This window comes from Electrona antarctica, assembly GCF_951216825.1.
Source record: "Electrona antarctica genome assembly, contig: scaffold_25, whole genome shotgun sequence".
Lineage (NCBI taxonomy): Eukaryota > Metazoa > Chordata > Actinopteri > Myctophiformes > Myctophidae > Electrona > Electrona antarctica.
Window position 1 is genome coordinate 1,107,501 of NW_027637034.1, and position 14,083 is coordinate 1,121,583.

The 14,083-nt window shown below is 43.5% G+C and overlaps 1 protein-coding gene across 1 annotated transcript in view; it reads right to left on the bottom strand.

Moving 5' to 3' along the window:
- The window catches only part of LOC306919348 (uncharacterized protein), a gene marked incomplete at both ends in the record, with an annotated part of 176,386 nt that extends 175,950 nt beyond the window's left edge, over positions 1 to 436 (bottom strand). The window contains one exon of the mRNA XM_079532143.1: positions 374 to 436. Within this exon, the coding sequence (XP_079388269.1) occupies positions 374 to 436 (63 nt within the window). The remainder of the gene's footprint in view (positions 1 to 373) is intronic.
- Positions 437 to 14,083: the final 13,647 nt, after the last annotated feature.

Genomic DNA, 14,083 nt, shown 5'->3' on the forward strand with positions numbered 1-14,083 from the left:
ATGATTCTCGCTTTGGGTGCGAGAGGTCCCGGGTTCAAATGCCGGACGAGCCCTACGGTTGACACTGCACTTCACCATCCCTTGCCTTAGTTCATGTCTTGGAAAGAAGTTTGTTGTAGCCTGGAAGAAGACAACATAGAACCTCAGGAACGACTAGCAGACATTGTCAATAATGCACCACGAAGCTCCAGTGTACTATTCATTTTCAATGGAACACAAAGTGAAACCCAACATTTGTACCTGTTGCACAGACTCTATAGTAAACAAACTCTGCACGTGTACACACACACAGACACAAACGCACAAACACACTTTTGCTGCAGCGGGGACCGGTTTCATTGCTGCCGCTCGCGGGGCCCACTGTGCTCGGTACCTGAGGCTCCTGCTCGCCCTGGTTCATGTGCAGATCCACCTCTAAATCCACCTCTAAATCCATGCTGCTCAAATCCTCCTGTTCTCTTCTCTTCCTTAGCGTTGTTTGTTTTGATCGTGGCTACTACCAGTACCGGCGCATTAAAAGCCAGGAAATGCGCTGTTCCCACGCTGACAAAGTGTTCAACAAAACATTTTTTAAATTCAATTTGAGTGATATTATGGTAATGTTATTTCCATTCAAAGTAGCATTTAAATAGTTTTATTATGTTTTTATATATTTATATATATTTATTTTTTTTCACCCCCCCTTTTTTCTTTTTTGGGAAGATTATTCCGCGTACCACCAGGGGGGGCTCAAGTACCACCGGTGGTACGCGTACCACAGGTTGAGAACCACTGGGATAGATCAAGTCATGTGACGCATCACCACCTCAAATAGTGCTACAGCGTTATCTAAAATGCACTTCCGCATACCTCACCGTCAGTTACTTGGATCCATGAACATATTCTCTCCCTCTCCACGAGAGAGGGAGAGAGAAAAAAAAGAGAGCCGTGATGCGTGAAAATCAGTTCCACTGGTCGTGTGCAGAAAAGTTTACAGGCAAAGAAGGACGGGCAGAACTGTTATCTTTTCACTGACAAAAAATGTAGAGGTTCGGGACGTCTATCGGGTTGGACTGATTTCAAACACTGTCATTTTTATTTGGAATCGCGCATCGGCAAGCATTCTCGCTCCAAGGAAAGGAAATGTCGGTCGGGTCAAACAGACCATGCTATAAACTTTATTATTCCAGGATAATTGATTTATTTTTTAATATAACCTCTAAAACAACATTTAGTCTATGCTGTGAGTACATTCGTAATGTAAGTTTGCCTACATGTGGCAGTTGAAATGCAAATGAACCATTGGCTTGAACAATGCCGTCTCCAGCTGTCGGGAGGTGTGAAACTTCACTGCTTGCGGGGGGAGAAAGGGTGAGGAGTCTGAGGATGGTCAATGTGACCGAAAAAGTTAGTAGGTCAAAGTCATAGTAGTAGTCATAGTAGGTATAAGCATGTCTAAAATCATATTTACAAAACGTTTCAGATGGAAAAAAAAACAGAGATGATTTGAATCGAACATTTAGAAAAAGTCATGCAAGGGGAACTTTCTCAGGACTTCATGGGCAAAGAAAATCCAAAATCGGTCAGAAAGACCGCACCGATGTGCTAGTGTTAAGGAGATGAATAAAACAAATGCTGTTTAGTAAATGGGCCTACCACACCAAAATGTCACCTATTTTAGGCTTATTGCTTCTAGGTCTTCTTGACATGATGTATTTAGGCCAATAGCTACTGGTCCACGGAGTAGCATACCACGTGTATTGATTTATTCTGAGCTAAACGTTTCAACTAACCCATGGCATATTTCCTAAAAGCTTCATCATTAAACAAATGGAGGGGGTGCCACTTCCAACATCCAAACAGGCTGCGAAAAAATGGGAGAATCTAAAAACTAAATACAAGGTAAAGTTTATACATAACATTTACTTTCTATATTGACCTTTATTCAACTTGAACGCTTGAGTTAACAAATAACACAACATAAATATAGCCCCGGCCTAGAAGATGTTGCAGAGATCTCATGTCAGTGTTTGTTGTAGAACCTGAAGGCCCCCCCGGCCGGCTCTGGGACGGACCAGGGGGAACAAACCCCATCAACATGGCTATTTTGGGAGGACATGCATGATGCAATAGGGTCAAAACCATCCGTGAGCCCAACGGTTGTTATTGCATCATGCTGGTCCAAGTCAGCTCCCCCTGGTCCAGCGACCCCCACGACACCGCCAGCAACACCTGTACCATCTGAAACACCATCCTCCGTTGACCTCTCCCCCCCACCTGCAAAGACAAAAAAGTCAGTTGATGCTGTCCCGGAGGTCCTGATCCAGGAGGCAGAGAAGGAGGAGAAAAGGCACGAGGAGCTGATGGGAGAGATGAAACGATTCGTCGACACTTTTGAAAAGATGGTGGATAAGATGTAGCCTTATTAAAATGTTTCTTTGTTAAGTGGGAAATTTGATATATAGTTTTGTATTATTATTATTTGCCTAGAATATTGTCTATACATGCATTCATGAATCCACTTGCTGACTGGCTGTCGGTATTGAGCACATTTGTTTGATAGGGGTTTATATGTGACCATACACAAAATCTTGCCTTATAGGATGTCAATGTATGGTCACATATAAACCCCTATCAAACAAATTTGCTCAATACCGACAGCCGGTCAGCAAGTGGATTCATGAATGGTGTGTGTGTGTGTGTGTGTGTGTGTGTGTGTGTAGACAGAGTAATGCCCAGTAATGTTTATTTAATTTATTCCGTTTTCTAATCTGGGCCAAGACATTTATTAAAAAATGATTGCAGGAACCCTTGTGTGACATGTCCTTAATACAGGATCTGGAAAGTGTATTAATTGCCATTGATGTTAAAGGTATATTCAGTGTTTTCACTTAATTCAAATATCACTTATTCTTTCTTATTTTTTGGTTAATCCTCCCTACTATAAAGTGTGCTGACCATATAAGGAGTTCCTCCATGTCCCCAGTGAGGCCCTGGGGTCAAAAAACCCTAGTTTCGGTTTGGGCTTTGGGTGGCAAAGCCTTCATCCAATCAGGATGAGAGGGGACTTCCTCCAATCATGATCGAGTGGGGCGGGCATTGGTGCACGTGCTGTTGGTCAGTTGTACTTCCCCCACTGTAGAGCGTGTGCATGTGCACATCTTGTTACCGGGTGGACCGGGTTTTTTTCCAAATCACCCAAATCACTGAATGCTCCTTTAAGAGCCATGTGAAAGGATGTGCCCAGATATGTGTACAATCGAGGTCCTTTAAAGTGCCAAATGCTATACTGATCATGATCTGCCATTTGTGAGTGCATTTTCCAAAACTAGATACAATTTTCGCTTTTGCTAGACAGGCCTGACAAATTCCCCATGGGGCATCAGATTCAGGCTAACTTCAAACTTGTTTTAAATTAAAGTCACACCTGTGTTAAGTGAGGGGCACTCCTATCTCATTCTGGCCATTCACATCCAAGACCAGCTTTTAATGTGTTTACACTATGATGTAAAAATGGTCATTCATCAATGGCATTCAATGTTTGCGTTAGGATAAAGTTTGTGTTTCCACGCACATTAATGTGGCACCCACAACAAGTTATTGTTTATATGTGTAATTCGTTTTATTTTTATATATATTCATGAGTGGTGATTCATGTGAACAAGATACTGTGACATACATGTTTTGAATCACAGCCACTATGGACAGTAGGGGGCAGTGTCCGTCTGTTGGACATGCTGGGGGAACCACAGTGTACTGACGTGATTTCCTGCAAGACGCCATTATCTGATGGATCTTGCAGAGACGACACGTTTCTGTTGTTCATTCTTGTGTCCTGTATTCCAGGTTAGTTATGACCTCAAAACCACTGTATTTGCAACACAAATAACAAAATATTTTTTTCAGCGATTCTTATTTTTAAGGGTAACTGTTGTATAATTGCAATATTACACTCGAGGGTACTGCAATATTACACTCGAGGGTACTGCAATATTACACTTCTGCGTTGCTTTCGGAACTCGCCCTGCGGGCTCGTTCCTGCAGCATCGCAGGCGTGCATTAATGATGTTAAACCACCCCCTCTCGTGTAATATTGCTTAATTATTGAATCGGTGTTCACCAGCAAAGAAATTAAATAAATTAAAGGGTGTAAAAAGCAAATATGTCAAATCTTAAGTAAAAGTAAACTTTTTTTCTACATTTAATTTGTGCACTCATCTCATTCAGTAGTCATTCAGTTGTGAAAACAGACACTTGGAAAAGAGTATAGGCTATTTATTGATTGATTGAATACTTTATTAACATACTTTGGGCCAAGGCCCTACAGGGCCTATAGGCTTGTTTCCATTGTGGTTCCTCTGTAAAATATCGGAATAAAATAATCGGTATCGGCAGATGTGACCCTGCAAATAATCAGAGGTGGGCTAACGGTCATAATTTCATAATCGTGCCACCCCTACGATAAAGTAGTGGTACCGGCAGTGTTGTTTTTGTCGACTAAAACTAAGACAAAAAAATGTATTCGCGACCTTATTCTTCCGGTCATCACCCACACTTCATGACCATAGAGGTGAGAGTAGGAACGAAGATTGCTCTGTAGACAACAGAGCTTTTCCTGCTGGCTTAACTCTCTTTTCGTCACAACAGTGCGGTACAGCGACTGCAATACCGCCCCTGCCGCTCCGATTCTCTGGCTGATCTCCTTCTCCGTCCTCCCCTCACTCGTGAACAAGACAGAAAAACAAATCTAAAAAAAGAATAATTATGAATCGATTTGGAATCGTTCATAACAGGAATCGCGATTCTATTTCCAATCGATTTTTTTTTACACCCCTATTCCCTACCCGAGCTTCCCGAAACGTATAAAAGGTTAACCCATGGTTAACCCTATGTTTCAATGTCAGTCGTTCTCAAAACATTTTCACGTCAAGGAACCCCAAGATTATATGTAATTGGCCGCCGACCCCCATCTGAAATATGTATGCAGGGACGCAAAGATTGCGGAGAAGCAAAGATTTGAGTTAAAGAATATATATTCATTAGATTTGCGCCACATTTTCACGATTTAAAAAAAATAGCAGACCTACAAGCTCGTAGCGCGGCACTTGGTGCCGCGCTATGAGCTTGTAGATCTTCTATTTTTCAATGGCTAAAGTATAACATAATGCTTACAACACCAAACAGGGTTCCCGCCCCAAAATGGGTTAATGTCTGAAACATCCGACGGTATAATTAAACAGAGTTACAATAGAGAAATAAAACTTTTTGTGCCATGTTTATATAGGTTTTACATACAAAAGATACTTAAGAAACTAAATTGTGGTGGTCTTTAACCAGTCAGGTTGATAGTGTCAGATTATGTGATTCCACGACTTTAGTATCTACCACTTGTCATTGTCATCCTGGAACAGAATGAATGATCATTCGATTGTATGTTATATCATGTGTCAACTCAAATGGGGAAAATGTGGATTTATTACCATACAACTAACCACTTCTTCCCTGTATGATTCCTCCTCATTATCCTCAGATGTGCATTTTGACCGAAGCATTTGCCAATAACAGCCCCCCCCCCCCCCCCCCCCCCCCCCCTCCCCTGTATGAGTCCTCATTCGTCTATGGGCTTTTCCTCTGTATGAGTCCTCATGTGTGATTTTAAATGAACACTCTGAGCAAAGCCTTTACCACAGACGTTACAAGTCAAGGGCTTTTCCCCTGTATGAGTCCTCATGTGTGTTTTTAGCTCACCACTCCGAATAAAGCCTTTACCACAAACTGTACAAGTGAAGGGCTTTTCCCCTGTATGAGTCTTCATGTGTGATTTTAGATTAACACTCTGAGCAAAGCATTTACCACACACGTTACAAGTAAAGGGCTTTTCCCCTGTATGAGTCCTCATGTGTGTTGTTAGATCACCACTCTGAGCAAAGCCTTTACCACAGCCGTTACAAGTAAAGGGCTTTTCCCCTGTATGAGTCCTCATGTGTCTTTTTAGATTACGAAGACAGCCTTTACCACACACGTAACAAGTAAAGGGATTTTCCCCTGTATGAGTCCTCATGTGTGTTTTTAGCTCACCACTAGAAATAAAGCCTTTACCACAAACTGTACAAGTGAAGGGCTTTTCCCCTGTATGAGTCCTCATGTGTGATTTTAAATGAACACTCTGAGCAAAGCCTTTACCACAGACGTTACAAGTAAAGGGCTTTTCCCCTGTGTGAGTCCTCATGTGTTTTTTTAGAGTAACACTCAGAGCAAAGCCTTTACCACACACGTTACAAGTAAAGGGCTTTTCCCCTGTATGAGTCCTCATGTGTGATTTTAGATCACCACTCTGAATAAAGCCTTTACCACACACATTACAAGTAAAGGGCTTTTCCCCTGTATGAGTCCTCATGTGTGTTTTTAGATCACCACTCTGAATAAAGCCTTTACCACACACGTTACAAGTAAAGGGCTTTTCCCCTGTATGAGTCCTCATGTGTGTTTTTAGATTATAACTTTGTGTAAAGCCTTTACCACAAACTGTACAAGTGAAGGGCTTTTCCCCTGTATGAGTCCTTGTGTGCCTCGTCAGATTTGCCTTACGATTAAAACATTTGCCACAGTCTGTACAACTAAAGCGTTTCTTCCCTGTGTGGCTCCTCATGGAGTGAGTTTGTTTTGATGATTTCAGGTCCTTGGACAGCTTGCTGCTCAACGACAATCTTTGTCCTTCCACATGTTTCTTGTGTGATTTCAGTATGTTTAGAGTTGACTGGTCTTCACTGGTCTCCTGCCACTCATCACTGTCTTCAGTGTCAGATTCAGAACAGTGTGAAGAGAGGAGCTGGTCGTCACTAGTTGGTTGTGATGTTCCACAGTCATCTACATCAGCTTGTGTTTTCATGTGTTCAGTTGAGGTGCCGGCTACAGGCTCTGTCTCTCTGTTTTCATCATCATCTTCACTTTTCACTGCTTGTAATGTCAACGTTGACCCATCAGCCTCCATTGGTCTTTGAAGTAGCTCCTCTTGTTCATCTTTAATCTGTGGTGGTTGTGGTTCCTCCTGGACCAGACTGGAGCTCCTCTCCTGTTGTTCAGTGACAACTTCCTCTTTACACACAGGGAGGTGCGGGACGGCTAGAAAAAAGACACAAAGAGAGAAAAACATTTAATGTTTCAACTTTTCATTTTTGGTGGAACATCATCACAGATAGTTTTCAGGGCTTGACATTTGAGCCACATTTGGACAAGAACATTTACTCACTTGTCCAAGTAAAGATTAGTCATTATTGTACTTGTCTTGCACATTTTGTTTGTATTGAATATAATGTTGCATTTGAATAGTTACAGTTAAGTAACAAGTGTTCAACAGAAGTTTATGATATATAATCCACCACTCCTGAATGAAGTGCCTGGTGCTGGGAGGTATTCTATTTATAGTGACTCATAGGAATAGACTGTGACAACCGGGTATAGTCTGGTGACCACCGGAGAGACGGGTGACAGCCGGAATGTAGACGTCACCTGGGTGAGCAGTACAGTTTAGCGCCCCAGCCTGTGTCCTCTGTGAGGAGGAAGCCCAACAAACCTTGGTGAGGCCTTTAGGAGGGCCATTATAATCCACCACTCCTGAATGAAGTGCCTGGTGCTGGGAGTCTGGTGCAACGCACAGGTCCTGGGCCTGGTGAGAGCAGGAGTGGACCTGGCGAGACGTAGGAGGGGCCCGGACAGGAGTCAACCCACAGAGCCTAGTCCTTCCACACGCCATAATTTGGTGGTCAAGAACTGCTTGAATGTCCTTAAGGTGCTGCTGTTGGTTGGTGGAATAGATGATTATGTCATCAAGATAAACAAAGCAGATTTGCTCTTTAAGGTTTCCCAAGGTGGTTTCCATTAGGCGCTGGAATGTGGCTGGGGTGTTTTTCAAGCCGAAAGGCATAACCTTAAAGTGGAACAGGCCTTGGGCACACACAAAAGCAGTCTTAAGCCGGCTATCCTCGTCCATCGCCACTTGCCAATATCCACTATTTAGATCTATAGTGGAAAAGATGGTTGCTCCTGCCAAGGATTCAAGAATCTCTTGGATAGTGGGAATAGTATAGGCGTCAGAAAAGGTGATGGTGTTAAGTTTCCGATAGTCCACACAGAATCTGGGCTTTCCTATCTTCCTGGGAATGATTACCACAGGAGCAGCATAAGGTGAAGAGGAAGGCTCTATGATGTCATTTTCAAGCATCTCCTCGACCAGCTCTTTGACTACGGCTTGTTTGGTGGGTGAAAGTCGGTAGGGTTTTTGTTTCAGAGGCATGTCATGGGTGAGATGGATTTTGTGTTTCAGGACAGTAGTATGTCCCACTCGAGTGGTACAGACATCATGATTGGAGTGGAGAAGTTGGTACAGCTGCTCCCGTTCACTGTTCTCCATCTGAGATTATTTAACAGCCTTTAGCAAGAGATCATCAGGGACCGCCAAAGGAGGCAGGGACAAGGGCGGAACTGCAGAGAAGAAAGCAAGAGTAGGGGGACTCTCTGGCAGTTTTGACCCCTCCTGCAGGAACTTGAACCTCTGGCTTGGGTCTGACATGAACCAGTATTGCTTGTGGACCACGTTTATCTGGATTCCGCTGCAGAACATGAAATCCAACCCCAGAACAACAGGGAAGGCCAGAGTCTGCACAGCCAAGATAACACAAGGTATCATGTAATTATGGCCTGACAAGTGAACATTCATCTGGCTCCATCCCAAAGGCTGCTTAGCTGCCCCGTCAGCCAGATACAGGGGTCCTTCCGTCCAAGGTTTCAGATGATTTTGCGGGGTCTTCACTTCTTTCCACAACTGTTCATTTAGCAGGGTGTAAGAAGCACCGGTATCAAGAATCGCTCTCCCTCTCCATGAACCAATGGACAAAGGCAACACCAACTGGTGTGGGATTCCTGAGGAATAAGTGGGAGCAGCGGAAGGTAGGTATGGATGGGTGTGTATGATGTTTTCATTAGGCTCTGTAAGGGTTAGGGTTCCCAAAGTTGGACGAGGTGGGTCTGACGCATGGGGAGGGTGGGAAGACTTTGAGTCAGAGTGCTTATTGCTGTAACAGTTAGAAGGTGAATGGCCAGCTTGTTTACATTTCCAGCAGTACACTTGGGAATCCTTTTGGGGCGGGGCCTCACGTTGTGAGGGAAGGTCTGGCTTGTGTGTTTGCTTGCCTGTGCCCTTTTGTTTTTGCCTGTATTGCTGCTGGCTCTCCCGATCCTTTTCAAACTGTTGGCCCAGTCTCACCAGGGCCTCCACAGTGGTGGCTCTTCCTCGTAGCTGGCTAGCAAGCCAAGGATTAATGTTTTTCAGGGTTAGTTTGATCACTTCCTCCTCAATTTCAGGCCTCCACCTACGGCACAAAGAGTGAAAACTGTACACAAAGTCTCGTACACTTTCATTTGCCCCTTGGGCACGATTCCGCACTCTGTCTGCCAGTTCCTCTGCATAATCCTCTGACAGGAAAGCTGTAATGAACCTCTGGTCAAACTCCTCCCAAGTATTGACATTTAACCGGGCTACATCCCACCAATCACGAGCTGTGCCGTGCAATACATTTCTCAGTGTGGCCATAAGTTCTTCACTGTTCAAGGGATTGAGAGTCAAGAAATCAACACATTTCTCCAAAAACAAGAGAGGATCAGGGCTATCATCTTTCCTGCCAAAAGTGGGAAAATCAAACTTAATGGGCATGGATCTGCTTTGCCGTCTGGTTTGCTCACTGGATAAAGATGAGCTCTGGGGAAGAGTGGTATGAAATGGGTTTGTAGAAGATGGTATGACAGTGTGAAAGAGAGAAGACGGGGCCGAGACCTTGTTGACAGCATCAGGGTGCATGGTAGACTGGGCCCTAGGTTCTTGAGGGGCTGGGTCAGGTAGTCGGGCGGTGGTCTGACTCTGAGTGGGAGGAGTCACCAGAGAATTCAAGTGAAAGGAAGGCTCGAGGACAGAGGCTACACTGGTAGCAAGTGAGTCCAGCTGCTTTGTAGATTGGGAAACCTCTGTTTGGAGGTGGTTCACCGATATGGCAAGGGGGGAAACAGCAGAATGGAAGTCTTTCAGTAGGTTTGTGTGATGTTGTTGTAAATGCCAGGTCAAGGTGCCTGTAAGCTGGGATGTCACATAGTCAATTTGCTTTGTAAGTGTGTTGGTGACTTTTTGGGTTTCTGTTTCCTGCACATGGGTCAACGCTTTCACCACATGCTCAGTATTATGGGCTTGCTGCCTACTGATTGTTTCCAGTTTATGCAGAAGAAGTGTGCAAAGCTCTTGCTGAGCTCTTCTGAGTTCCAGAAGGTCTCCTTGCATAGCCAAGAGATCCACATTGCCCTGAGCCCTGGTCGAATTCAAACCTGGTTCCTCAAGGTCCATGTCCAAGACGGAGTGAGTAGTTCTCCCCTCACTCCTTCCCAAAATCCTTGTGGGAAGCGCAGCCAAGTCCACAAGATCATGCACCACATCAAGTGAGAGTAAATCATCTGCCTGGTTAGGTACTGGGCCAAGGGCGGCCGCTGCTGTAACAGGTGGTGCTGGGACCCCTGTCCCATGGCTTGCTGCCATTTTGTGAGATTATTTTCAAACACTGGAAAAATTGATCAAGTTCATTCAATATTCATTCACTGTTCCATTGTGTCCCACCTGGGGTGCCATTTTTATGTAACGGTTTCCTCAGTAGCTTATTTGGGGTGCCAGGCAGGCGTGTACCTACCAGAGAGGAACTTAGTCTCTCCTTTTTTGTGTAGCCAGGTGGTGTCAAGGAAACAAACAAAGGACTCAATAAAAGATAAAGAACCCTCTTTGTATTGAAACCAGGGGTGGGTTAGGTTACATTGGCATTTCAAAGAAAATAACAAAATCATCAAACATAAATAGCATTCAAAATTCTGTCTCAATTCACTTCCAGAGCCAATCATAAACAGAGAGTGAAAACATAAAGTTTTCACTCTCAATGTTCAACTCAAAAACCTTCCAAATTGGAATAATTCAACCTTAAAATAAAGCAAAATTAGTCTTCAGGAAATAAACCAGTCCAATTCAAATAAAACAAAATAAACGATGCTCTTCAATTTTTAATGTTAATGGGAAATATCCTCTTGCTGTTTAGGCAATGGGGAGCAAACTCCTCTTGCTCTCAGTTAAGTAGGCCTACTTTCCATGTATGGAGTTGGGTTACCTGTATGTTCCTTATGAATATTGTTAACTCAAAACAGGCAAATCCAAGAAAATCCTGAAGGACAACTCCTGCTCCAAACAATTGAATTCACTCCTCAGCTCCAATTCTCCCTGGATTCCAAACGCAGTGGAGCTTAAAGATCTACAGGCCGGCTTCTCCAGTTAGTGAATTATATATTGTTTAGGTAGGTTGCTCCAACTTGAGCCACTTCAAGGATAAAATAAAATGTATAATGGGTAAAGAATGTTGAGTAGAGTGCTGGACAACTGTCATGAAGAGCTGCTGCCAGCATACAACAAACTTCTTCCACCCTGATTCACACACACCTGTGGCAATTTCAGTGGTGAGCTGGGAGATTGCCAGGTGTCAATCATCGTTGAGTGGTGATGGCTTGTCAATTAGTCAATTAAGAGTCAATTAAGAGTCAATTGTGACTCTGGCCGTCACAGTATTGAGTTGTGCTTGAAATGTACTGTCATTCTGTAAAACTGTTTTTTTAAAAGCCACTGCGTGTGCCGTGCCTGTGACTCTGACCATTTATGTGACTCTCATCATTTATGCCAAACATCTTAATAGCTAAACATGATTATGGGTTCAAACTTGTTGTGCTATACTTATGTAGCGGCACAAGCGGAAACAACATGCTGTGTGTCTGTCTGTCTTTTAGGGGACCATGAGTTACCAAACTATATTTTTATCGTTACAGTTGCTGGATAACCCTTTAGTCTTGTTAGAATAATACTAATAAAACATCATTGTGTTTTACCTGAGAGAGTATTGCACCACATCTTCCTACGTAGTAATGTCAAAGTTGACTCACCAGTCTCCTCTTCCTGTTCCTCTTTAATCTGTGGAGGTTGTGGTTCCTCCAGGACCAGACTGGATCTCCTCTCATGTTGTTCCTCTTTAATCTGTGGAGGGTGTGGTTCCTCCAGGACCAGACTGGATCTCCTTTCCTCATATTCAGATGAAACCTCTTTACACACAGACAGGAGGAGGGGAGAGACGGTAGCATCAGCAGAGCAACTCAAAGTGCTTTTGTCAACTCAAAGATTATTCTCCTATTCGTTTTGTCAGGATCGTTTAAAAAATGAGTGTCTCGAGTCTCTTCACAATGCCTCGCAGAGCAACGTGTTGAGTAGAGCCCGACATCGGTCTCAACGATGTATCCGTCATTGTTGGCGCCGATGCCCGACATCGGACATTATTTCACCGATGTGGCCAAAAAAATGTTTTAATCATCATTAATGTAATCTACCCCCAACCACCCCTTTTCCCCCTCACTGTATGAATTCCTGTTGTGTTCTTTGGAAAAATAGAAGTGTACCCAGGGGGCAAAGGGGGTTGACCTGCATTTGTCATAACATACAAAGTTGTCCACCAGAAATAATATCTATGACCCCATAGGATCACAACCTATATGGACAACTCAATTTTGTTGCGAAAGTCCAATATGGCCGCCCCCAATATTAGCCCCTATTAGTTATAATGGGCGGTGAATAGGGCAAAATTTTAAACTGAGAGATATTTCCACAAAACTTCTCAGGTTGATCAGTGATATGAATACGAACATTTTTTGTATTGCAAGTTTCCATGAAATCCAATATTGCCGCCACAATATGGCCGCCAAAATATTAGCACCAAGAAAATAGGTTTTGGCTCTAAGTTCTGAACCAGATGAGCTAGAAATGCAAACTTGGTGTCTTTTTCATGGTTTCTGACCATGAGAGACTCAATGGAATACCTATTTTTATTATTGGGTGTGTCTGGACCCTTATTGTGCATATTTACAAGATGGTGGCTACCCAAAATAGTGCTTTACCAAGATCTCTACCATGATTGTTGACTGTTTTGGCAAACACAAGCAATATTAATCCATTGGCTAAGATTCATGGCACAGAAGGAACATATTTTCTTGAGCTTGCATATTGTCAAAATGGCTGCAAACATGAAAAAGAAAAGAGACATTACATTTCCTGTCAGATCCTATTACCCAGGGGGGCAAACCACCCCTTTTTGGATACCTGCATTTGCCATAACATCAAAAAAGGTTGTGCAGCAGAAATATCTATGACCCAATAGAATCACAACCTATATGGACACACCGGTCAATTTCTTTGCTGGAAATCCAATATGGCCACCACAATATTAGCCCCAATTAGCCTATAATGCGGGTGAATAGGGCAACATTTTTAACTGAGGGATATTTCCACGAAACTTCACAGGTTAATGGTTTGTATTGGAAGTTTCCATGATATCCAATATGGCCACCACAATACTAGCACCCAGAAAATAGGCTTGGCTCTCAATTCTGAACCAGATGAGCTATAAATACAAACTCATGGTTTCTAACCACGAGAGATATATAAATATTTTAGCCATAATTTCCCTCTATTAAGTATTATTGTTCTGGGGTGTTTCTTTGCAGAAAGACATCCCTCTGGCTGTATTTTGGTTTTGTTCTACTGTTTTTGTTGGCATTTCCTCTGTTTATGTTGACGATCATCCCTGGCAGGGACGTGCATCGCCAAGCCGGACATCCCTTCACTGAGTATGGATGGTCTCTCAGTGATGGTCCCCTGTCCATCTAGAGCCAGCCTGGCCTATGCCAGAAAATCTGTTCATGTGCCAGGGACTGGAGACAAGATGCAGCAGGAGCTTCACTCCATTCCTGACTGGGGATGCATCACCATTATCTTGGACTCTGGCTGGCATCCTGTCATGAAAGGACGCGATGAGAGAGATCAATGTCCCTGGACAGCCAAACTTGCCAGGGATCTGCCACAGGCCCTCACGATTGACTGTGTGAAAGGCCTTGGTGAGGTCGACAAACACCATATAGAGACCCTTCTGCACTTTTCTTGCAGCTGGCAAATGGAAAAGATCATGTTACAGGTACCTCTGCCTCCGTGGAA